The sequence below is a fragment of the Amblyomma americanum genome, chromosome 3 (assembly GCF_052857255.1).
Source record: "Amblyomma americanum isolate KBUSLIRL-KWMA chromosome 3, ASM5285725v1, whole genome shotgun sequence".
NCBI classification, from domain to species: domain Eukaryota; kingdom Metazoa; phylum Arthropoda; class Arachnida; order Ixodida; family Ixodidae; genus Amblyomma; species Amblyomma americanum.
The window spans coordinates 118,855,187-118,879,392 of record NC_135499.1 but is presented as its reverse complement, the minus strand read 5'-3'; the positions used below and the strand labels follow the sequence as shown (position 1 = coordinate 118,879,392).

Here is a 24,206-nt window from a genome sequence, read left to right as displayed (position 1 = left end):
TGATTTTTTCTGAAATCGAGAATAAAGAACAACCCTGCGATTTTGCCGAAGCCCCACTCGAAAGCTTGCCTCACTTTGCTCATTTCCCTATTAAACGATTCCTGTCATGCTGTTAGCCTCACTCCACCTTAGGGCTTTAACAACATGGGCCTCAATGGGTAGGCAGGGACCCCACACAGGCAGTAGCTGTGCCCATGCACTAGCTTTTGCAGTTTTTCGTACGTCTTGCTTTTCCGCAGGATACCTGAAAGACATGTAAACAAGTAAGCGGGCTAAATTGCTGTTTCCACTACAAAAGTCAGTTGTGCTCAAGCCATGCCAAAAAAGCTGAACAAGGAACTCACCAGCGTCGTGCCGGCTACCGAAGAATGACCCGCTGAGCTGGCATATGATGCCGTTCGGGCACATGAAGGACTGGTACTTGACAGCGTGTATGCGTTTGTGTCCAGAGAAGAACAGCTTTTGGCTAGTTGAAGGCCTGCTAATAGCTCTGGCGGTTCCGTCTATGAACCCCCAGCAGTTGTGAAGGGGAGCCCCTTTGGAATGCACAGCCTGCAAAGTGAATGTTATGGTGGTTTAAGAAATTTGAAGGAATTGCTCACCTGAGAGAACGCTTCAACTGTAAGCAAATCAAGCCAGCTGTGATTGTTCACATCCTTTAGGAGGTTAACGATTCGTCTCTATGTGTGAGAGCAGACTGCTGGTGTTACGGTTGGCGTCTGGCACCAGGTGCAGAAAGGAATTTCACCCGACCGTCTTTCACCATGCTTCGTCGAAATGAGGCGTGACTTCTCCTGCTACGGTTGACGTCTGACACCACGTGCACAAAGGAATTTCACCCGACCTTCTCTCACCATGCCTCGTCGCATTGAGGCGTGACTTCTTTCCGCCAATAAGACTCTGTGCCGGTCACGTGACGTCGACGGAAGCAAGATCCCTCCGACGATTGTAGAGAGCCTATTTAAGGGGCTCTTAAATGTACTTTTGATATTCATTAATTCTCTTCTCTTCATATTTCACGAACTTTTGAATAAACAGTGCAAGTTTCGCACTAGAAATCGTCTCGTCCTTGCTCGGTCCCCATGGTCTACCGGATGCCTGCAGCCCGCCGACGACGCCACGCTACCCAATAGTAACGCCGGTCGAGCTTCGATAGGCATGCGTCGCAACAACTGTCTGGCAGCGGTGGGATACTCAACCCTGGAGATCCCAACTTGGACGACAACTACGAGGCCGTAGCCTCTTCGTCCTGGCGACAACGTTCGGAAGGAAGGTGTCTGGATTCATGTCTGCATATGGTGAGTGCATGGCTTTTCTTCACTAAGATATCACTTGGCTTTACGTATTTTGAGGAAAGTACAGTGCAGTGATTTTTCTTTAACCGTTGACGGAAGTTTTGAGTACGTCAAGGTTGTTATAGAGTGAAGAGTTAGCAGCACTAAGGGCAGCCATGAACTTGAAGGCACTAAAGAAGCCGGAATTGTTGATCTCAGCCAAAGAGTTTGGCCTCCAAATTACCCAATCAAAGAGAAAGCCGGAGATCATAGAAGCGATAGAAGCGATGGGGGCAGACGACGATGAACTAGAGGAATACCGAGTGAGCATCGCAGAGAAAGAGGATGAGCGTAAGCGCCTAGAGGAAAAAGAAGAGCGTATGCGCCTAGAGGCCAAAGAAGAGCGCGACCTCGAAATGAAGCGTCTAGAGATCGAGCTTCTGAAAGCTCAAAACACTGAAAGACCTAGCACAGAGGCACGTGAAAGCAAGCGCAGAATGACAGACTTGATGGCACCCTACGCAGTAGGAGGGGACATAGGTCTTTTTCTGGTACAGTTTGAGCGCACGTGTGAGAAGGCACAATTCACGAGAAAAACGTGGCCGCAACGCTTGTTTACGTTACTGCCACGTGAGGTAGCTGATATCATCGCCCGCATGGGGAAAGAAGCAGAGGACTTCAATAAAGTCAAAGCAAATCTGCTTAAAAGGTACAGATTATCAGCAGAAGCATTCAGGCGAAAATTCAGAGAAGTCGAGAAGACCAAAAGCGAGTCATACTCAGATTTTGCATACACCATGGAGGTAAACCTGAAGGAATGGCTCAGAGAAGAGGCTGCACTCGGCGACGCCGAAAAGACAATGCAGTGCGTTGTCTTAGAACAGTTGTACCGCCGGCTGCCAGTAAACATCAGGATAGGCCAGGCGTAGACACTGTCATGAAAGCGGCCAATCTCGCTGTGGACTACGTAACCCTCCGTGCGTTCGAAGGCAACGAAGCTCCTAAGAAGGAGGTGACTAAATACAGACCCGACAAGCCAGAGCGATTGTCAAAGTCGAATCAGTATAAATCAAAGGAAAGATCATATTCGGTGAAAAGTAGTGACGAGAACCGCAAGGGAAGGGAGGAGTCACCCGAACAGAGGGCAGAAAGGCAAAAGAAAAAAGCTTTCGAGGCCAAGAAACCAATAGTTTGCGACAACTGCCACCAAACAGGGCATATCTGCGTGGGATGCAAAAACCCCAAACTTGTGTCGATGTCTTTAACTAGTAACGAGGAAAATCTGAAATTGCTAGAACCGTACATTCGAGACCTCGTGGTAAATGGCAAACCGTGTAGAGTGCTTCGCGACTCGGCAGCCACAATGGACGTGGTGCATCCGTCGTACGTAGAGGAAGGCCAGTTCACGGGAGAATGTGCTTGGATAAGGCAAGCCGTGGAAACCTCCAGTGTTTGTCTCCCTGTGGCCCAGATTCGTATCGAAGGCCCTTTTGGAGTACTGGACACTGAAGCTGCCGTCTCGGCACATCTCCCGCCTCAATATCCATATTTGTTTTCTAACAAATCTGAGGATTTGCTGCGACGCAGGGTATCGGATTTAGTGAAGGGATAGTGCAAGCCTTAACTCGTTCCAAGGCAAGGGAGCTCGCGGCCAAGGCAGTGTGTGAGTGCCCAGTGGTGGAGGAAACAGGTTTGACGGAGGATTCGTCACCCAGCACCAAACAGGACAGCCCTACAGGGGATAATGCAGAAAGCACACCAGCTAATGAAGGGGTCAGGAAAGCAGCCGGAGCCTGAAATGTCTCGCGAGGCAGAATTCAGACAAAAGTTATTGAATGTAAGCCATGCCACATTGATTGCTGAGCAGGAAAGATTCCACCCTGCGTAACCTAAGGTCGGACGCTAGAGAAGGTGTGGCCAAACGGAACGTAAGGTTCCTCAAGAGGGCAGGCGTCCTCTATAGAAAGTACACCAGTCGAAAGGGAGTGCAATTCGACCAACTCGTGGTTCCTGCATCCCTATCGCGAGCAGCTCCTGCACCTGGTTCACGGGGGCTTTTGCACAGGGCACCTGGGCATTCGTAAAACAAAGGACCGCTTATTGCAGGAATTTTACTGGCCCGGCTACTTTCGAGACGTAGAAGCATTTGTAAGAAGCTGCGACACATGTCAACGCATAGGCAAGCCCGGAGATAAGGCTAAAGCACCAATGAGACTTGTTCCCATTATCACGGAGCCATTTCGCAGGCTCATAATAGACACAGTGGGGCCACTTCCTGCAACGCAGTCTGGCTATCGACATATTCTTACTGCACTATGCCCCGCAACAAAATTTCCCGAGGCAGCGCCTCTCAAAGAATTAAGCTCGGTGGAGATCGTCAACGCGCTTTTGTCTATCTTCGCGCGAGTAGGATTTCCCGCAGAAATCCAGTCAGATCAAGGATCCGTCTTTACGAGCGCACTGACCTCGACGTTTCTGGAAAGGTGCGGTATTAATATCATTCATAGCTCAGTGTACCACCCGCAAACGCGGTAGAGAAAGTCCACTCAGTCATGAAACGGCTTTTGCGAGCCCTGTGTTATGAGCACAAAGCGGACTGGGAGAGTTGCTTGCCTGCAGCGATGTTCGCGCTTCGAACTGCACCGCACGAATCAACAGGGTTTTCACCTTCAGAGCTCGTTTACGGACGCTGCCTTCGCTCCCCTCTTCGCATTGTTTGAGAAGCCTGGGAAGGCCGGGCAGACGATCCTTCGGTTGTGGCCTACGTGCTAGAGCTGTTGGACCGTCTGCACACTTCTCAAGAATTAGCAGGGAAGGAAATGCGTAAGGCACAAAGCAATGCTAAGCATTACTATGACAGGACGGCTCGCACACGACGCTTTGAAGTTGGGGAAAAGGTAATGATCCTGAAACCCTCATTGAAAAACAAGCTAGAGGTTCAATGGGAGGGACCGGTTGACATAATTCAGAAATTATCTGAAACAAACTACGTAATCGCGGTACCGGGAAAACGAAGGACACCACAAGTGTACCATAGCAATCTACTTAAACCCTACCGGCAGAGGGAGGCCATTGTGAACATGTCCCTTAACCAACCCGAGGAGATGCCTGCCGACTTTCCGGAGTTAACAGCCGTGACAGAGGCAAAAGACGTTCACGAGACCATTGACAAGCTGGTAGAACAGGCGGAGTTGAATCCCAATCAGAGGGCCGAACTGAGGGAACTCGTGTTTGAATTTAAAGACGTATTTTCAGACACGCCAGGCAGGACCACTGCGATCGTTCACGATATCGAGTTAACCTCGTCGGACCCAGTTCGTTCGAAAGCTTATCGCGTTTCGCCTCGTCAGCGTGAAATCATGACCGCTGAAATAAACAAGATGTCAGAGCTAGGTGTAATCGAGCCAGGAGAGAGTGATTATACCTCGCCTCTTATCTTTGTTGAGGTCCCAGGAAAGGAGCCGCGACCATGTATCGACTACCGCAGGCTCAATTTAATCACGAAGGACCAGACTTATCCAATACCGCATATCGAGGAAAGGCTTGAGAAAGTGAGCAGTGCTAATTTCATCTCTAACGTCGATTTAGTCAGAGGGTACAGGCAGGTTCCGTTGACCGAGAGGGCAAGCAGGATTGCGGCGTTTATTGGCCCGATGGGAACCTTTCGTCCGAAAGTCCTGAGCTTTGGATTGAAGAATGCGCCATATTGCTTCTCTGGCCTTATGGACCAGGTGATAAGAGGAATGGAGGACTTTGCACTTCCGTATCTCGATGACATAGCGATCTTTTCTTCATCATGGGCGGACCATCTGTAACACCTGCGAACCGTGCTGGGTCGTCTAAGAGAGGCCAACTTAACTGTTAAGGTTCCCAAATGCCAGTTACGGCGCGCGGAGGTAGTTTATCTAGGTCATGTAATAGGGCAAGGTCATCGTCGGCCTTCCGAGGTTAAACTGACCGCAATAAACAACTTCCCGCAACCACGCACAAAACGGGACATCAGATCATTCCTTGGCTTGGCGGGTTATTACCAAAGATATATCCCGCGGTATTCCGAGATTGCGAGTTCTTTAACGGATGCTCTCATAAAAACAGAACCACAAACGGTAAAGTGGGATGACGCTAAAGAAAAGGCTTTTAGTATGCTGAAGAAAGCACTAACGAGTCAGCCAGTGTTGAACGCACCCGACTACTCTAAGCCATTCATACTTCAGTGTGATGCCAGCGACAGGGGTATGGGGGTGGTGCTCGGTCAAAAGAGAGATGACGAGAACGAACACCCTATATTGTACGCCAGTAGAAAGCTTTCAGTTCGGGAGGAAGCATACAGTGCATCAGAAAAAGAATGCGCCTGCGTAGTATGGGCGGTGCAGAAGCTAGCTTGCTATATCGCTGGTTCAAGGTTCACCATAGAGACTGACCACTGTCCCCTCACCTGGATGCAGTCCATGTCTACGAAAAACGGCCGTCTTTTGCGCTGGATCTTGGCTCTTCAACAGTACTCGTTCGATATTCGCTACAAGAAGGGTAAGCTTAACGGCAATGCCGACGGTTTGAGTCGTTGCGCCTAGAGTAACAAAAGCCTCATGCTCACCCGGGTTTCCGTGGTATTTTTACGTTCGTTCATGCGTTTTTTTTCTCGAAGTGTAGCCGATTGTTACATGATTTTACTAACCACGTCTTAGCGCTTTCAAGAAATGGCTGTTTTTAGTGTTCAGGGGGAGGGACGCGCGTAATTAATGGGATAGGTGTAGCGGGTTTTCTTTTTTTAAAAGCCTGTGTCTTGGAGGAGGGTGGCCTTGTGCTCGCTGTTTTGTGGTTGCGGGTCCGGCACTATCCTGGGGGATTGCTTGCCCACGCCGGTGACGAAAAGTTGCGAGACCTGTTTGCAAGACGAGGACTGATGACAACTCCCAGGAACCTACCAGCTACGAACTAAGGGGTCGTCACCTCTAAAGGTGTATCCAGACGACGGACCACGGACCTGTTTTGGCCCGCGGACTAGCCGTCGCGTAGGGTGCAACTTCCGGTCTGTCGGGTCCGTGCCGGATCCGCGGCCTCGAGCGGGGGAGAAATGCGAGAGCTTTTTTTCTGGCGGCGGCCCACGGACTTTTTGGAGGGTTTACTGTCACTTCCTCTGGCAACAGCACAACGCTGGTCAATTTCTGAAGTCGTATCGCTATCGTCGTCATCCAAAGCTCACTGCAGCGCGCCCACGACTTGTTTTTCTGCCGTGTTGCTGGGATCAGCATGGCATCGTTAGAGTGTACTAGAACGTTTGAGTGGAGCGACTGAAGCCGGCGCGCCTTGCATACCAGCGTCCCCCCTTTTTGAAGAAAGTAGCGGTGGCGCTGGCGTCGTACACTCTTGAAGCAAGTCGGCGTGTTCCGACCTGTATGCGTGTGTGTGCGTGCGCGCATGCGAGTTCTATCGCAGATTTACGACTCAAATGGAAAGAAAACAGCGTTTAAATCACTGTTATGCACCTGGGTGCAAGACTGGGTACGCTCGCACGGTCCAAGGCAGCAAGGTATCGCTTTTTAAAGCCCCAAGAGATGAAGAGCGACGACTTGTCTGGGAGAGAAATCTGTGTAGGCTTGATAAGCCCCTCGACGCCGATTGCGCTGTGTGCGAGCTTCACTTTGAGCCTCATTTAATCGTGAGAGATTATGTGCACATAAATAACGAAACAGAAGTTCGAGTGCCAAGAGGCAAACCAACTCTTCGGCCTGACGCGGTGCCGACGATTTTGCCAAATGTGCTTTCATACTTAACCAAGAAAACACCGGCACAAGAAAAACAGTTACCCGAAAATAGGCAAACAGCCAAAAGGAAAATTTGGAAGCGAACTCGGACAAAATATGCGACGCAGACCAGATCGTCATGAAATTACATTTTTTCTAACAGCCCTGGCGCACAATACATGCAAACATGTACTCAGACTATAACTAAAAAATAAAAAAGCATTAGAAGCTACCTTATAAACGTTCTCAATAAATTATACTAATTTTTAAAGCAAGGTTTTCAGTGCACCAAACTGTATTGCAATTCAAATGGTTTAAACGTGGTTACATCGTTACATGCCGGAGCAGAGTGGAAGAGTAAAGATGTAACACCAGTTATTTCTGCTCCAAAAGAAGGTATACATTATCATTCGCGTGACTACAGTGAACTAGAATATTTGGCGCGAACGTGACCACTTTGGTCGCGGTCATGGTACAGGTATAGCAGAGAAGTGGCCCGGGGAGCAGACTTCCCGTGAGGCATTTACAACAGCAATCCGCTTGCTAAAGGGCGGTGCTACAAACGCTCACTCCTGAACCCATTAGCAAAGTCAAACAACATAAAAATATATGTTTTACGTTAGAAAGTTAATGAATAGACGTTCATCTGGGCCAGAAAATGCGTACGTATTCACAGGAAAATGTAAAAACTAAACTGTTCCTTGCGAGGCGCGATGTTTAGCGTTGGCGATCGCAGCGCCGCCGTTGCTGGTGTTTCGCAGAGACGTGCGCCTGCTGCACTATTCATTTCAGTGAATACAAAAATAGCAATCTAGGCGACTCTGTCAGCACATTTTTTTGCCTTCGTGCTTGGTGCAGCGTTTCTAGATTTGTTGCTCGAGCAATAGAACATGTATGTCCTTGTGCGCTACGCTGGAGAAGATGGGAGTTATATTCTTCAACACACGGACGTGCGGGATTTTGTTCCGCACGACATTGAAGACTATGACCCCAAGAAAGTCTACGATATTTTCTGGGCGGGAGACTCGAGTACCTGCGGAGGGTACTATGACGGGAAAATCATCCATATGACAAGTAGGTGCTCTTTTTCTCTGGGTTTTGGAGTTGTTTTGTAGCGCCCGTAAATTCATAACATGCACTGGAAACCGCAGATACGGAAGAAGAAATGGAGCAGTGGAGGAAGCGCAAGGAAGCACGCAAATGCGCCCGCAAGACGGACATACCTCCGAGGAAAAAGGTGCGAATAGCAATCGCTTTCAAGCGAATTTTCTGTAGCCTGGGGTGCTTGGTCATCAGAAACCCCGCCACCAGCAACTTGCATGCATCCTCGCCGCGCCGGCCGCGTTTCAGTGGAGGTGAAATGCATGGAACCCGTCGCGGTGGCTCGGTGGGTAGGGCGCTCGGCAGCTAATCAGGAGTACCCGAGTTCGAACCCGACCGCGGCGGCCGCGTTTCGATGGAGGCGAAATGCAGAATACTGCCGTGGGGTGTGCGATGTCAGTGCACGTTAATGATCCCCAGGTGGTCGAAATATTCCGAGCCCTCCACTACGGCACCTCTTTCTTCTCTTAGTATCTCCTTTATCCTTTCCCCTACGGCGCGGTTCAGGTGTCGGCCATGTGTGAGACAAATACTGCACCATTTCCTTTCCCCCAAATCGAATTTTCAATGCATGACTCCTTTGTACTGTGCAATGTCAGTGCAAGTTAACCCCATGTGCTCGAAATCAGTCGGGAGCCCTCCATCCTCGTTGCATATGTGAACATGATGTTAGCAAATTTTACGCTAAAACAAATGATGTCCAGAAAGTGCGAGTTCCTATGTATCGCATGCAGAGTGGAATGTGAACGTCTGCATGAGTTGAGAGAAGTTTGCCCGTGGTAAAAATAGGAACAGGCTCTGCGTTCACATGTGTTTGCATTGCATGGCAGTAGTTCACCACTCCAGCCACAGTGGTTTAGCAAGATTGTTTTCAAAGTGCTGCTTTCAAGATAGCGTGTGCTGCTAATTGTGGGATAATTTGTCTCATGTCAGTAGTGATTACCTATGACCGGTGCAAGTAACTAGCGATTTTTGTATTATTTCTCGCCTTCGTCAGCACAGTTTCAGACAAGGATGAATTGTTTTCAGTAAGGCTTGCTGTTGGGGCATGCGAAATGATTATTTGCAAAAAAAAATGCACGGCTGACAATAAATACTGTCATTGTTCTTATAGTGATTTGTCAATGGGTTATGCCACAAAAAACTTCATATCTTGAATATCTACAGGGACTGTAGCACTGTCTTCAGTGCTATCAAGTTGAGCACATAAGGCGATGGCGATTTGAGTGTTGCTTCTAGGTGTGAAGAAAGTGGGCCGTTCATTGGAGTGTTTCCTTTTTTTCTTTTAAATTACAAATTGAGAGTACCCAAATCGAATTTTACATTTTCAACAACGTCACGAGATGTCATAAAAAGTTTGCAGTCGAAGTTATTACACAGAAGTGAAAAAAATTGGCGGTGGTTTAGATTTGGTTAAACCAGGAGTGACGCGATAGCTACAGCTGGCTCAGTAGAACTTGGTCATGTGACCAACCACGTGATCAGCCACGGCGCTGCCATGCTGAAGGCTCGAAATGCTACCGTAATGTAGCTGTCGCTACAAAACTGAGTCATATTTGGTAACATCTATATTCCATTACTCACAATTCAACTGTATTTAATACCTCGTATAAATTCAGGTGACTTCTCCGGCATTGTTGAAACTGGTGTAGCAGAGGAGAAAAAGGAAAAAACTTATTTTGGGCTCGGAAATTTTGGTTGCGGATGGATGGAGCCCTTTGTTCAGGGCACCTGTGGCTGCTGCAGCGATCCTGGCATGGTCGTTCAGTTTTCGCTGCTCTTTCAGGCTCTTGATGGACAGCACTTCCTCCCATTGCTCTATTATAAAATTCTGTATTTTGGAAGTGCCACTTAAATTTTGGGAGCCTAGCGTAGTATGATATAAGGCCTCACGGGCGTAGCTATAGATCCTGTTGCATAGTCCTCCTGGACATTTAGAGAAGTCTAGAATGGTTATTATGGCCTGCCTATTGGGGATTGGCCTGTTGACATTAGGTACAGCTGTGTCAACAACTCTCAGGAGTAAAACTTGAAATGTATCCGGTTTGGTAAGCCGACCTTTACTTGCACTGAGTGCAGTGACATTTTAAGCTTTTTCAGTTTGTTGAAGTGGCAGTCATGCAAGTGGTGTCTTGCTATAACTGAGTCATTGTTTCCTGCTGAAATGCTGTAAATAAATTTGCCAGTGCCATAGGTGAGCTTGCATTTGTTATTGTGTAACTTGATTTGCATTCTGATTTTCTTGTTGTAGGCAAGACTAGAAGAGCAGGCGAAAGGAGTGGCTAAGAAAAAAGCTGAGAGGGAATTGCTCAGTAGTCGAGTAGGAAACTCTCCTGAGGAGTCCAAGGTGGCCCACCTTGAGTCACTAGTGCGGGACCTAAAGGCAGAGCTGGAGAGATGCAAGGAAGTGATTGGAGATAAGGAGAAAGAAATGAAAAATCTTAGAAGCCTCAATGAAAGCCTCCAGAAGGCACTGTGCGCAAAAATTCTGCAAAATGGTATGTAAACAACCATACTGTACAGCTTCTTCCATGTGCAGGCCGTTGTCAAAGCTACTCTACTTCGGTGAAGTCGAGTTAGACTTGCTGCTAGCCTTGTTGGTGCATTTTTAGGATAAAGTTAGCACTGCTTAAGAAGGGCGTTCGAAAGAAGTACAGGATATGGTTTTACTAACAGGTGATTTGTGGGCAAAAAAAATAAGGCTGCAGAATGAAGTCTTGCAGACACATCAAACTGGGAAGACGAAAAGGAGCATATGAGAACATTCCATTTGCTTCAGTAGAGGTCTTGAAATACTAAACAGATTTCTGTACAAGACTGACACAGCATTGTGTTGCCAAAAGTGTATTTTTTGTCACATAGTGCATTTCCTTTAGTTCTCAGGTTACATGGTTACGGTCTCCTTCGGCCATTTGTTCAGACTACCTTGGGATGGCAGTCATGACTCAGTAGTATTCTTGATAATTCTTGATCATGTAACCATTTGTTTAGGCACAGCCCTGGATGACCAGCATAATAATACCATAATGTACCATTGGGCTAGTTTCTGTCATGAGAGCTTATGTAAACATTTTATGAATGAAGGCAAGACAAAAGTAAAGGCAACTCTAGTGCATAGACTAGCATCTAGCACAAGGGGGATCAGAAAATCTTTGCCCCTATTTTGTATCAAGCAAAATACGGCACATACAGGTAATTAAAAATATATGTACTATTCTACCTACCTTGCACTATTTCTCCGCCCAGTCCCCACACCGCTCCAGACATTTGTCCAACCGAAGCACTGAATTTAAGATGCCCTTGTGGTAGCATTTGTCCGGCTGACTGTCGAACCACTGTCTGACTTCTGCCTTGACTTCATCGTTGCATGTGAATCACTGTCCTGCCAGGAACTTCTTCGGCGGACCGAGCATGTGAAATCACTAGGGTCCAGACTTTATGGTGGGTGGTCCAGACTTTCCAAGTGAAATGACCAGAGCTTGTCGGCGGTTCTGATTGCCACATGTGGCCTTGCATTGTTATGGAGGATAACCGCAATCTACACATCAAGAATTCTTGAGCATTTCCGCCCGATAACAGCCAGCAGATGGCGGGCTGTTCCAAGAAAAGTTCACCGATGAGAATGAATATGTTTACTCCACATTTACAGCAGTCATTCGGATAAAAAAAATAGGGCAAAGACTTTCTGATTCTCCCTCATACTTTATTTTCATGCTTGCATACGCTCTTATAATTATCATTCTGCAAGCAACATAATCATAAAATGTTAGCAGTACTGCGTAGGCACGGTGAGGTGAAAAACCACATTTGAAATTCATCAGTGTCACGTCAGTACTGTTATATGGGGATGACTCCTGAGTTTCAGGTGGCTCTTGAAGTTATGGTCAGCTGTGCATAGTTTATTCTCACATGTATTGGATGTGTACAATGTTTGATATTGAGCATTTCCTACAATTGACTTGTTAGTTACATATTTATTTATTTATTTATTTGAAATTCCTTACAGGCCCATTGGGCATTGTGTAAGTGGGGCGAAAAAAAGATATAATACAGTGCATTAATAACCAAAGGAAACAAAAGGAAACGTACGCGACGCAAAATAATTCACTACAATACAGGATAATGTGCTCACCGAACGTGGAAACAAAGCGCGATTAAGGCAAACACGGAAACATGGCAAGCAAACATAAGTAAGAAAACATCGGAATGACACGAGTGTAGCAGCAAAGCAAAGAACAATAATAGACTTGAACGTAGGTGTGCTAAATGACGGTTTCAGTGAAATATGTGATGAGTTTAGAATGGAAAGATTCTAGATTAGACGCGGAAGCGATGTTGTCTGGCAGATCATTCCATAATCTGATGGCTCGTGGTAATGCAGATGAGTTAAAAGCCAATGTGTCACCATATATTCTTGCGAAACTAAACTGATTATATAATCTTTTCGACGTGCGGGATGAGACATCGAGTTCAAATGAGGTAGTTCTATTGAAGTGCGCATATTTGTGAAATAGTGTGAGGAGAGCGATGTCACGGCGCGTGCTTAATGATTGTAGAGAAAGATCTGTTTTAATCTGAGTGACGCTTGAGCGGCAGTTAAAGTTTCGTGAAATGAATCGTGCTGCCCTGTTTTGGATAGATTCTAACGCGATGATCATGTTCTTATGATAGGGAGACCAAATGGGAGAAGCAAATTCAAGTTGTGGACGAACAAAAGTAAGGTATGCTAGTTTTCGAATATTAGATGGTGAATTTCGGAGATTACGGCGTAGGTATCCTAATGACTTTGAGGCGACGGCACATATGGATGAGATATGGTATGACCATGAAAGATCTGAAGAAAAGTTAACGCCGAGGTATTTGTAATGTGATACGTGAGAGAGTAGATCATTTTGAATACGGTATGTATAGCTAGATTTGTTATTTTTACGGGTGAAAGAGATGACTTTGCACATGGATACATTAAGAGTCATTAACCATGAGTTGCACCAGTCGTTAATAGTAAGGAGGTCTGATTGGAGCACCAGGTGGTCATTAGTAGATCTAATAGGGTGGTATATAATGCAATCATCCGCGAAAATTCGCATACTAGAAGTTATATTATTAGGTAAATAAGGAATAATAAGGGACCAAGCACACTGCCCTGCGGTACACCGGAGTTAACTGGGGAAAGGTTAGAGGACAGATTATTAACAAATACGAACTGTTGGCGATGCGAGAGGAAGTTACGAAGCCATGTTAAAGTTAGCGAGTCTAGACGGAGTGATGATAATTTCGAAATCAAGCGGCAATGAGCTACGCGGTCGAACGCTTTGGCAAAATCAAGGAATATACAGTCAGTTTGAAGGTTATTGTTCATATTAAAATGCAAATCAGTAGTTAGTTCGAATAACTGTGTTTCGCAGGAGTGACCCTTTCTAAACCCGTGTTGATTAGTGTAAAAAAAGTTATTCTGCTCAAGATGACTAAAGACATGCGATGAAATTATATGTTCAAGCATTTTGCAGTAGATGCACGTGAGAGATATAGGACGGTAATTTTCAGCGGAGTTTTTGTTTCCAGATTTAAAAATTGGCACTATTTTAGCTATCTTCCAGTCTGAGGGTAGTATTCCTGTAGTTAATGATTGCTGAAAAATATGAAATAAAATTTTGCTTGCCACTGAAACTGTATTTTTTAAAATTTTTGAATTAATGCCATCAACACCAGCCGAAGTAGATACCTTAAGAGAATTTATGAGACACGTGATGCCTTCTTCAGTTATCTGAATAGGTGTCATGTAGCGGTAATTAAGATCCGGAACTTCCGGAAGGGTGGAATGATCTTCAGAAGAGAACACAGATGAAAAGAAGGTGTTAAATAATGAGGGGCACTCGTTGTCTGAGATGGGGGTGTTGTTACTTTGTAGAGAGATGGAACTATCATCACGCTCAGGGCATACTTGTTTCCAAAACTTTTTGGGGTTAGTTTTCAAAAGGGATGGAAGATCATGTGAAAAATATTTGTCTTTTGCAGCAGATAAGGCGGAGCAATAGAGTTTTAGTGCATCACTGTACTTGTTCCACGCAGAAATGGTACAGGCACGCTTAGCAGTCCGGTATAGCCGCTTTTTCTTGTTCCTTAGTTGTTTAAGCCTTCTAGTAAACCAGGGATTAGATTTATCTTTAGTTATTTTGATCACAGGGACAAACCGGTTGATCAAATATGAAATCTTATCTCTAAAAAGTATCCAGTTTTCCTCAACACATCGGTTGTTAATTGAAGGTAGAAATGTGTGATAAAAGAAGGTTTCTAGTTCTGTGTTGATAGCTGTGAAATTAGCCTTATTATAATCGTGAATCTTTTTTGTTACATAGCCCATAAACTGAACCGGGATGTCAATACTTAGCTGAAGTAAATGATGATCGCTGAATCCCTTTAAATGAGTTACTGATCCTATCGTTTCCGGTGCTGTAGTCAGTATCAGATCTAGTATGTTAGTGTCGCGTGTAGGTTGGTTCACAACCTGGAATAGGTTGAAATCGAGCGTCAGGTTACAAAATTCTGTGGAAATATGACAAGGTGATGATAGTTGAGCCCAGTTGATTAAAGGAAAATTAAAATCTCCGATGAAATAGATGCTATGAGCAGGACATAACTCTGTTGCTTTAGTAATACTGATACGCAATTCATTAACGAAAGAATGACTAGAATCTGGCGGGCGGTAACAAGCGCCTATCAGAATCCTAGTGCAAGATAGTAGGCAGGCGGCCCAGACAATTTCCAGATTTGAATCGGTGTTAATTACGTATGATGTTATTGTTTTCTTTATGCCTAAAAGGACGCCACCGCCTCTCTTTCCAATGCGATCATGCCTGTATATGTTGTATGAATGTGCACCGCGAATGATTTCGTTGTTTGTAATGTTAGGATTCAACCAAGTTTCTGTAAGAATGGTGATGTGCGATTCACTATCGTCTAGGAAAGAAGAAAGCAGATCGCGTTTTGGCACTAGGCTTCGGATGTTGGCATATGACAAAGATAGTGATTAAATGTTACGTGCACTCGACTCATGGGTATCATTCGGGCATTTACTATTGTTTAGCTATCTGTTGGACGGCACAACACTGTCTGTAGTGGTGTTATATATGTACTGTCACGATCACAATATTGCGGGACGTGGGAGAGCGTGGTAAAACTGCGTTCTGCGCCTTCTAACGGCGCCCGTCCGCTCCAGTTACCCTCGCAGGCTTCTCTGTACCCTTACTCCTACCATGCGCTCAGCAGACGCAGATCGAAACCGGCGCCAGGTGACGCTTTGATATCTAGCGATAGCATGTGCCCCAGCCGCTGTGATGAGTGAAGCAGATTGCGCGCCGTGTTTCGCGGCGAAACACATCTGGCTGTGTCAGCAGAGCGCGCATTCCATTTGGCACTGTCGCCGAAATAAAAGAAATGCAGGCGCTTATGAAGGCTGCTAAAGCCGACGAACAAGTTGGGGATGTTCTGTTAGTGCAGTCTCACGTTGCTAATGTTCTGTGAAATTGCCATTGACGGCGATCGCGGCCTTGCAACCCGCGGCCTTGTAATTGGCCAGCAAGTTTTAGTTGAAGGTAGATAAACGGGTCGCGCTGCCATGTGTCTGCATTCTGCAAAAATGCCGCCGAGAGTTCCTGCTGAAGAAAGAAGGCATATTACTCGGCTATATGTGGAAGGAGTGCCTCAGCGGGAAATATGCCGGCGCACGGGACGGTCGAAATCTGCGGTCACCCGTGTTATTCGGGCCTTCCGGGAGGACAACGGAAGGATAGCGGACGCACAGCGCTCCGGTCGACGAAGGGCCACGGACGATGAAGAAGACAGGCTGATCGTTGCTGCAGCAGTCGCTGATCCCTTTATGACTGCTCGAGAATTGCGGCAGGAAATGGACATTCGGGTGTCCTTGTGCACCATAAGGAGACGACTGCGGGAAGCCGGGCTGCAAAACTGCGTGGCAGCTCAGAAGCCCCATCTGACTGAGAAGCAGCGCAAACAGAGGCTGGAGTTTGCACGCGCTCTAGAGCAGTGGACACTGGACGACTGGGCCTGCGTTGTTTTCACAGACGAGTCCACTTTTAGTACCCGATGGGATCAACAGCGACGCGTTTGGCGGCCCGTCAGTTGCAGGTAGGCAAGAGTCGCTCCTATTAAGGAGTATAAATTGTTATAGTCGCTCGTTATATGCTTTTAAAAGGCACGAATGCTTGAGTTTTTCTTAGTGCTGCTTATGCAATGGACCGTATTTCCTACCGCGGTTCTTCCATCTTGTATTCCTTTATTGTCTTAAGGTATCTGGCAACACGCCTGGAGTGATTTATTGCTTCAATTTCTCCATGCTTACAGCAGTCGTTTATATGCCCTATAATGTGGCCATATTGTTTTGTTCTTCTACTCAATTTCGCGTGCGGCGACTGATGCATGTGCGCCACTGACATGAGAGCAAACGAAGTGCGATAAAGCAGGCTCGACTATGTTACTCATGCGCCTTACTGTTTCTCTCCACACTCGACCCCCGTTTAGGTATCTACCAAGTTACACGAACAGCGTCTTTTCAAGTGGGCGATGCACCGTCGCTGTGTGGGGCGCCATCTCAAAGGACGGACTTGGGCCCCTGGTGCGCATTGACGGACGCTTCAACGCAGAGGCGTACAAGGATATTTTGGAATACACCCTAGGGCCTTATATCCTGGGTGGCCCATTTCCGGACGGGCTATACTGGCTGCAGCATGACCGCAGCCCTGTGCACACTGCCCGCACTGTGGAAAGGTACCTAAATTCTCGCGGCGTGAACCGCCTGCAATGGCCGCCAAATGGCGCGGACCTGAACGTTATAGAAAACGTTTGGGGCCTAATGAAAAAGCGCCTATCTTCAGGCAACATAGGCTCCTGTACTGCCGACGCGCTGTGGGTCCGCATCAGTGAGGAGTGGGAGTCTCTGCGCGCTGATCCTGAGTTGGTTGCGGCTCTATACCGCTCAATGCCCGGTCGTCTGCAAGAAGTCATCGCCGTGGATGGAAATTTCACGCGACATTAGCAACGTGAGAAAGGACTAAAGGACATCCACCACGAGTTCGATGGGTTTAGTAGTGTGCATGTTTGTGTTGTATTTCTTTTATTTCGGGGAAAGTGCCGAATGTCATGATTATTGCACCGCGCTCAGCCCGCTGAGTTGAGTTTTCCTGCCTTAATATCTGTGCACACTTCTATTATGAGGGCTCGTCCACGATTGGCCTCGATAGAAATTCTGTACCACATCTAAAGAAATTTTCTCAAGTATAGTTATCACATTGCTTTTTTCACGCTGCAAATAAATGTCGTGTTTCCTTTCCGTACATGTTTTGTGTTACTACATTTATCCTAGGTGGCTTGGCATTCGAACGTTCATCGTGACGAGCTGCAGTTGCTCATGTGAACATTCTAATCTTTGTTCTCCGTTCGTTCTGCTTGCATATGGTGAAACCTGAGGAGAACACTTGTGAAGAGCACAGGAATAAAAACAAAGCATAATTGGACGCCCCTTCACCCAGATGTGTTTCGCCGCGAAACACGGCGCGCAATCTGCTTCACTCATCACAGCGGCTGGGGCACATGCTATCTCTAGATATCAAAGCGTCACCTGGCGCCGGTTTCGATCTGCGTCTGCAGAGCACAAGGTAGGAGTAAGGGTACAGAGAAGCCTGCGAGGGTAACTGGAGCGGACGGGCGCCGTTAGAAGGCGCAGAACGCAGTTTTACCACGCTCTCCCACGTCCCGCAATATTGTGATCGTGACAGTACGTCTTGGGTCCCATGTGCAGTTTGTCAAAAGATAGTTTGAAAGGCTTGTTCAACGCCTTGGCAAATTTATAAAGCTTCTTCGTTGCCTGTCTCGTTGTGAGCGAGAAACCTTCGCCGATGGAAAACGAAGTTCCCTTCAGTTTACGTGCACATGAAAGAATGTGCACTTTATCCTTGAAAAACATCATTTTTGCTATAATTGGCCTCCGCTTATCATCGTTATGTTTGCCTAGTCTGTGAACGCGTTCGAACTGTGTACCGGTTGTTTCGATTCCTAGTTTATCTGAACAAAACTGAATTATTTTTTGTTCAGAAGCAGCCCAATCCTCTTCAGGATCGTCTTATGTAGTGCTTGTAATTTAGGTAGAAGTTTTAATCTAGCATAAATCCATTCTGCTTGATGTACGTACTCTTTATCCAGTGTGCAAGTTTTTGGTTTTTTCTTTAGATCATTCACAGAATGAAAATGTGAGTGCCGCGATTGACAAGGTTTTCTGGGAAGGAGACAGTGCCACTCAGGCTGTCAACTCTGCAAGTAAGCATACATGCATGTTACCTCAGGCAAGCTTTAGCCTTCAATTCCTCTTGTAATTCATTTGCAGATTGCAAATCATGATTCCTTGGAATTTGTATCCTGCGAAAATAATTTTGTGACCACATTTTTTTGGAACAGGCATCCAGTAGGTGATTGTTCATTGGTGGTCAGAGTGAAAATGGACATTTTTCAAAACAATGTTTGTTTTTATGATGGTTATGTCTGATATATCCAATGTAGGGCTGCACTGCTGAGCATTCAAGTGCTGCTTGTAACGGCTTGTTCGTAGTCAATCTGGCACTGTGCTTGCATAAATGTAGGAGATTTAATGTATGTTTAAATACCATTCACTAATGATCTAGACCTGTCTTTGATACCACAGGAAACAATGTCTTCATCCCTGTACCCTCTTCTTCTAGTGCACAGTCATTTCCTCGGCACCATAGCTCCAGTATTGCCACTTGATGTGGCCTCGCCACTTGCCGCACCGCCTGTTGCCCCTCCGCGGGCTTATGTTGCCCCTCCGCAGGCTGATGTCGCCCCTCCGCGGGCTGATGTCGTCCCTCCGCAGGCTGATTTCGTCCCTCCGCGGGCTGATGTCGCCCCTCCGCGGGCTGATGTCGCCCCTCCTCGGGCTGATGTCACCCCTGCTGTGCCACCAGCTCGGCCAACGTCAAAAGGTATTTATTTTGGCTGCTCTGGTGTACAGCGAGCTTGCGTGCTTGGTGACACTTCAGTGTTCTCCCAACAAAAACAGCCATTCCACGTCCCTTCAGCAGAGGCAGGCCTTGAGAGGACGCAGTGTATTTGCTTTCCATGAGGCCGACTTCTTTTCTTGTTTTTTTGCAGCTCCTCGCAAGGCAGCCCAAGACCTTGACCTGACTGTTGGCACCACAAATGAGACTGGGGAGGTGACCAGTACCGGGACGCTTGAACATTAATGATGGGCATATGCTACTGATGATAGCATATCTTCTGCACTGATTACGAATCTGCTATCTGTACATGACCGGTAATGTGATGTAACTAATGACAAGGGAGTTTTTGGTCTTTTTTCTTTGCTTTGTAACTTGGCTTTTGTTTCTTAAAATTATGTGCTGGACCGATTGAATATTGATAGCAAATAATCATCAAAAAGTGCTGCTGCATACACCAAGGCGAATTGTGGTTCTCTGTTTTGAAAAAAGATATTTTAAAATATCAGGCATGCCTTTTGTGCCACAGACAACTGTATGTCAGCTTCCCTGACTAAACCAGGCATCAAGCACTTTGAACCAAGGCTGGCATTTGCATTAGCATCTGCCATCTGGAGTGCACGAATGTTGGCACAAAAACATGCAGTTAAGAGGGTTCACCAGTGACAGTGTCCACAGGAAATACATGGGAACTTTCAGAAGCTGTAGCGCATGTAAAAATGGGTCATTTTCATGGGGTCTGTGGCAGCGTGTTCTTCTTTAATGCATAGAGGAAATGTGGACAGATATTATTTTTTAAGTTTCTTTTTTTACAAATGAGAGTTAAATATTCAGAAAAATTGCAATTTTTGATATGTCTGTTTTCATGTCATCTCGTGAAAAAACAGCCAAGATCAGACTTTCATCCGCAATATTTCCTCCCTTTTTCTTTATTTATTATCAAGCTGCAATTATAATCCATATCGAGCTTAGTGTTTGCGCTTTACAGGCTCTGTATGTTGTGTATGCATTTTCTGCGGGGATTTGAAATTCGTGCCAAACTTAACTAGCGGGACGTGGCTCCATCTGGCGTCAGAATATTTTGCCGCTACTACATTCTACCACCAACCTCTTGGTTGTCTGTGTTCGTGCGCGCAGGTTTTTACTCAGAACTTCAACGGACTTGAGCTCTCTTTCCTTTTTTCTTTCTTGGGCTGTATTCGGAAGGGATTTCTACTTTTCTTTGTTGCTCGAGCTTGTGGTGCAAGGTGCCAAAACACAGGAAGGGGGCTCCCTATTCAGGACATGTGGAAGAACAGCTTTGTTCCTTGCCCAGCGCAGGGCGCAGTAACCCAGGGGGCAATACAAGTAAAGAATGCAGCTGCAAATATTCCTCATAGGTGGCCCTTGAGCCGATAGCGGCACTTACGTGAACCCAACAGGCCCTGGTTGTCGAGTTGTCGGGCCGAAAACCGGTACTGGTTTCATGTAAACGCGTGCTGTGAAATATGAGCCTTATAAAATTGTTATCATGAGTTCGTGCTGTGAAGACGCACTGATAATTTGTTGCGATGGAGTATTGGCAACGTAACGTGCCATACTTTTTTTGGTAACGGTAACGCGTTACCTTTTTGTAGCTATTGTAGGGCGGTAATGCGTTCCTTTTTTTAGCGTAACAAGTGACATATTTGGTTACTTTGTTTCGGTAACGCCTACAACGCCTTCGTAACGCCTTTGGTTGCCTGTAAAGCAGCCTTGCTCTCACTTGAATCGGCCACTTTGTGCAGGCTGCGGTTCTGTAATTGCAGAGTGCTTGTCTCTTTTATTTAGTACGTGCTCATGCAGCCACATGCCTATGAGTTTGCATAGTCAGCATGCAATGTGTGATGCAAGAGCATGGTCTCTCATTTTTTCTGCTCAGTAACAAGCATATATACGCTGAAAATTAGCTGAGTAGCTCCACATGCAATCACCGTCATATCTCATTTGGCTCATTCAAGAAAGCAATTAAGCCCCCTTTCTGCTCAGGAAAAAATTTTAAGTGTTCCAAAGGGTTAGTCTCGCTGTGTTTGAAATTTTGCCTCAGTGCCCCTTAATCATCGCAAACTTAGCTGCAAAGAAAATGCAAGATTTCACTGAAGTTAGAATTGCTACACATATATTCTGTGAAGAAATAGGGACACAAAATTTTTAACTCCATATTTGTTTTTTTAGATGGTGTGTAGGACGTCAGTAAAAATGGTGACTATGTGGAGCTTGCCCACATGCAGTAAATCATTATTTGTTGAATTTGTCTCCCACTCCTCCCTTTAGGGGAGTTTCTTGCTTCATTTTTGAGCTCATCTCAATTATGGTGCCGTGCTGAAGTGAATTCAGAGAAGCTTGGAAATCTTCCTCTTATATAGAAATCCCTATGAACGATTTTGGTTCCTATACCACCATCACACGGACAATTGCAATCTTGAAGAGTTGATCGGGATCAAATTGAGTGCTGATCCGGTGCTGCTACATGGCCTATTCAATTGCGCCCGACCATGCTCAATCCTAAGCTGCTTCTCAAACCGCAATTTTAACCATTTTTTAGCGCGCTTACCTTTCCGCACAGGAAACAATTAAGTTAAAACCTAAACCGGAGTGCACAGAAATATGTGGTTCAAAAGCTCTAAAATCTAAAAATATTGCAACGAATACTGTGAATGAAGGCAGACTGAATGAATTGTCTAGGCAGAATGTGTTTTCTGGGCACTTCTGCTTCGTGTCCTGTGCAGGCTCTGTGCTGTTGGCCTTTGCGCCGTGCCTGAGGTGCACTTGTTAATCATCTGTTTTTTTTCAGGTACACGTTGGTCATGGCCACTACATTGACCCAGGGACTTGGGAGCGGCTGTTAACAGCAAACAATGACTCGGCTTTCTGTAAGCAGCTAGCAGTCCGCTTGTGGGGCAACACAGTATTGTCGGATAGGAGCGTGACGGGGACACTTTCGAACAATGCCATTTCTAAAGGTGCGACGAAAGTATTTTCTCCGCTCTCCCCTGCCAAGGTAGCTTCAATGGCAGTTGAGTGGAAAACACTTGGTTATTGCTTGGTTAATAACATTTTCTAAAAGCTGCAATGTTTCGAGCTCATGCATTTTTTCTCTAACATATTTGTATCGTACAGAAAATCCTCGTTAATGTTATGTAACTGGGACTGCAGAAAAGATTCGAAATAACGAAGTTTGAATTATTCACATTGTACTGTATATCAGTTAAGCTAGAATTGCTACCCGTGACTAGGAGTTGTACTTATACGTTGTTATTTTGTGAGACTGCCGGGCTTTGCAGAAACCTAGGAATTCATTGCAGAGACTGCCCCTCAAAAACTTGTGCGCCTGTTTGGCAGACGTAAATCACTGACTAATCATGAAAGAGCAGTTAGTCCGCGACATAATCAAGACAGCGAGGCTGCACGATGATTGTGTCAGCACGCCGTCTGTTGAGTTAACAAATAAAAAATTTGACACGTTAAAATGAGACTACAAACCTCTATGATTACAAATCTTAGGTTGTCATTTTAAAAGGCTTGAATGATATGGTTCTGGCACGTGTTTTGAAGCTGTGAAGAAGTTATCAGAAGCAGTCTTTCTTTGAAGTAAAAATGAGTTGTAAGTTGGCGCTTGTCTCTTGTCCCGTTGTTCTGCGCTGTTCCGTCACATATTAGTAACCAGCACGCCCAAGCTGCTGTCCTGGCTTTTTTCTGATCTGCCGCATATTCTTTTTGTGCCATGTCTCTGCAGACTCTTTCTGGCATTTTTTGAAGCTTAAAGGCTGCCTTGGTGATGAGATGCTAAAGCGTCACAAGCGCCTACCTCGTTACTTGGCTCAAAAGTGCTCGGACTTACGCCGCTAATCGAGTAAGTGAGCTGATAATTTTCTTTCATCATCATCATTAGTCTTATTACATCCACTGCAGGGCAAAGAGCTCTCCAATATCTCCGTTAACCTTGTCTGCCAGCTGTCGTGTGCCCACCTCACTTTCTGCCGCACCCTGCTACACTTGCCTTCTCTTGGAATCCATTCCATTAATCTTAAGAACCATCGGTTATCTTGCCTTCACCCATTTCGTCCTCTTGATTTTAACTAGGACGTCATTAAACGGAAGCTGAAATGGTTTTCGAATCGCACGAAACGCTGTGGTTGGGAAGAAAGGAACTTGAAAATCATGTGTGTAGATTTTTTCCCGATTCTATCCGCAAAGGGAGCTGCAATCGCTTCTCAAAACCCGCCAGCGGCACGCCCTCGTCGCTTCCGGAAGCGCAGGGGGGGGGGGGGGGTACGGCAGAGAGGGCAAACTGGCGGAAGTGACGCTATTCACGGAGAGTCGGCCGACCATCCAGCTGCGCTTGCTTCGCTGCGGCCCGCGGTTTGGCGAACCACAGACTACCGTAATCTTCTGCCAGTGCCGTTTACTTTCTCTCGTTCGGGCTTTCCGTGTAATGCTTGAAGCCTGTGTATTAACCAGTTTTGACATAGTACTTCTTTCGAGCAGCGCTCAGCACACATCGTGGTAGAATCCGTCGGTTCTCCCCAAGCCTCCTCCACGTTAACCTGACAATCTAGTGGTACGCAGCATGCCGAAACTGCCTGCACAAAATATGTGCATCAATATTTCTCTTTTTGTTATATTAATTTCTTACCTGTATGTAAACTCTTTGCCTTTTCCAGCTGGTTCACATCCATGTTGAGCTAAGGCCACTTCCAGCATTGTCTTTGAGGCACACAGCCTTGAACTCTTTTGAGCTCATTACGCACTGTGTGCCTTTTGGCTTTTTCCCGATTCCTTGCACTTGATGGCAGCACAAGCAATTCTCTTAATCCTTCAACAGTGCACAGCACATGCAGCTGCACCTAAGTGAACAATAAAAACCGATTATTTAAGCCTAGCATACTTGAGCAAAGCAAACATTTGCATTCATGAGCACTTGGTAATGGCTGACGATTGACAATGGCACCAGAATTCATGCAAATTTTTCCTTGAGCCAGAACGGCAAAGTTGTCGAGCCGCGGTACGCATATATCTGTCACAAGCAATCGTGCCGGTTATCT

At 46.1% G+C, this 24,206-nt stretch overlaps 1 protein-coding gene across 1 annotated transcript; it reads left to right on the top strand.

Moving 5' to 3' along the window:
• The first annotated feature begins 1,561 nt into the window (after positions 1–1,561).
• On the top strand, positions 1,562–19,389 carry LOC144126373 (uncharacterized). The gene is made up of 7 exons (XM_077660428.1): positions 1,562–1,750; positions 5,720–5,801; positions 8,170–8,255; positions 10,371–10,617; positions 18,362–18,448; positions 18,868–19,128; positions 19,298–19,389. The coding sequence occupies exons 1-7, from the start codon at positions 1,562–1,564 to the stop codon at positions 19,387–19,389; spliced, it is 1,044 nt and encodes a 347-aa protein (XP_077516554.1).
• Positions 19,390–24,206: the final 4,817 nt, after the last annotated feature.

Bases quoted from the DNA above. Each gene is read 5' to 3' on its own strand.
- LOC144126373 (XM_077660428.1), top strand. From the start codon at position 1,562: ATGGGGGCAGACGACGATGAACTAGAGGAATACCGAGTGAGCATCGCA. The intron at 5,802-8,169 runs GTAAGCTTAACG...TGGAAACCGCAG, and splicing joins CGATATTCGCTACAAGAAGG to ATACGGAAGAAGAAATGGAG. The intron at 18,449-18,867 runs GTAAGCATACAT...CTCTTCTTCTAG, and splicing joins TCAGGCTGTCAACTCTGCAA to TGCACAGTCATTTCCTCGGC.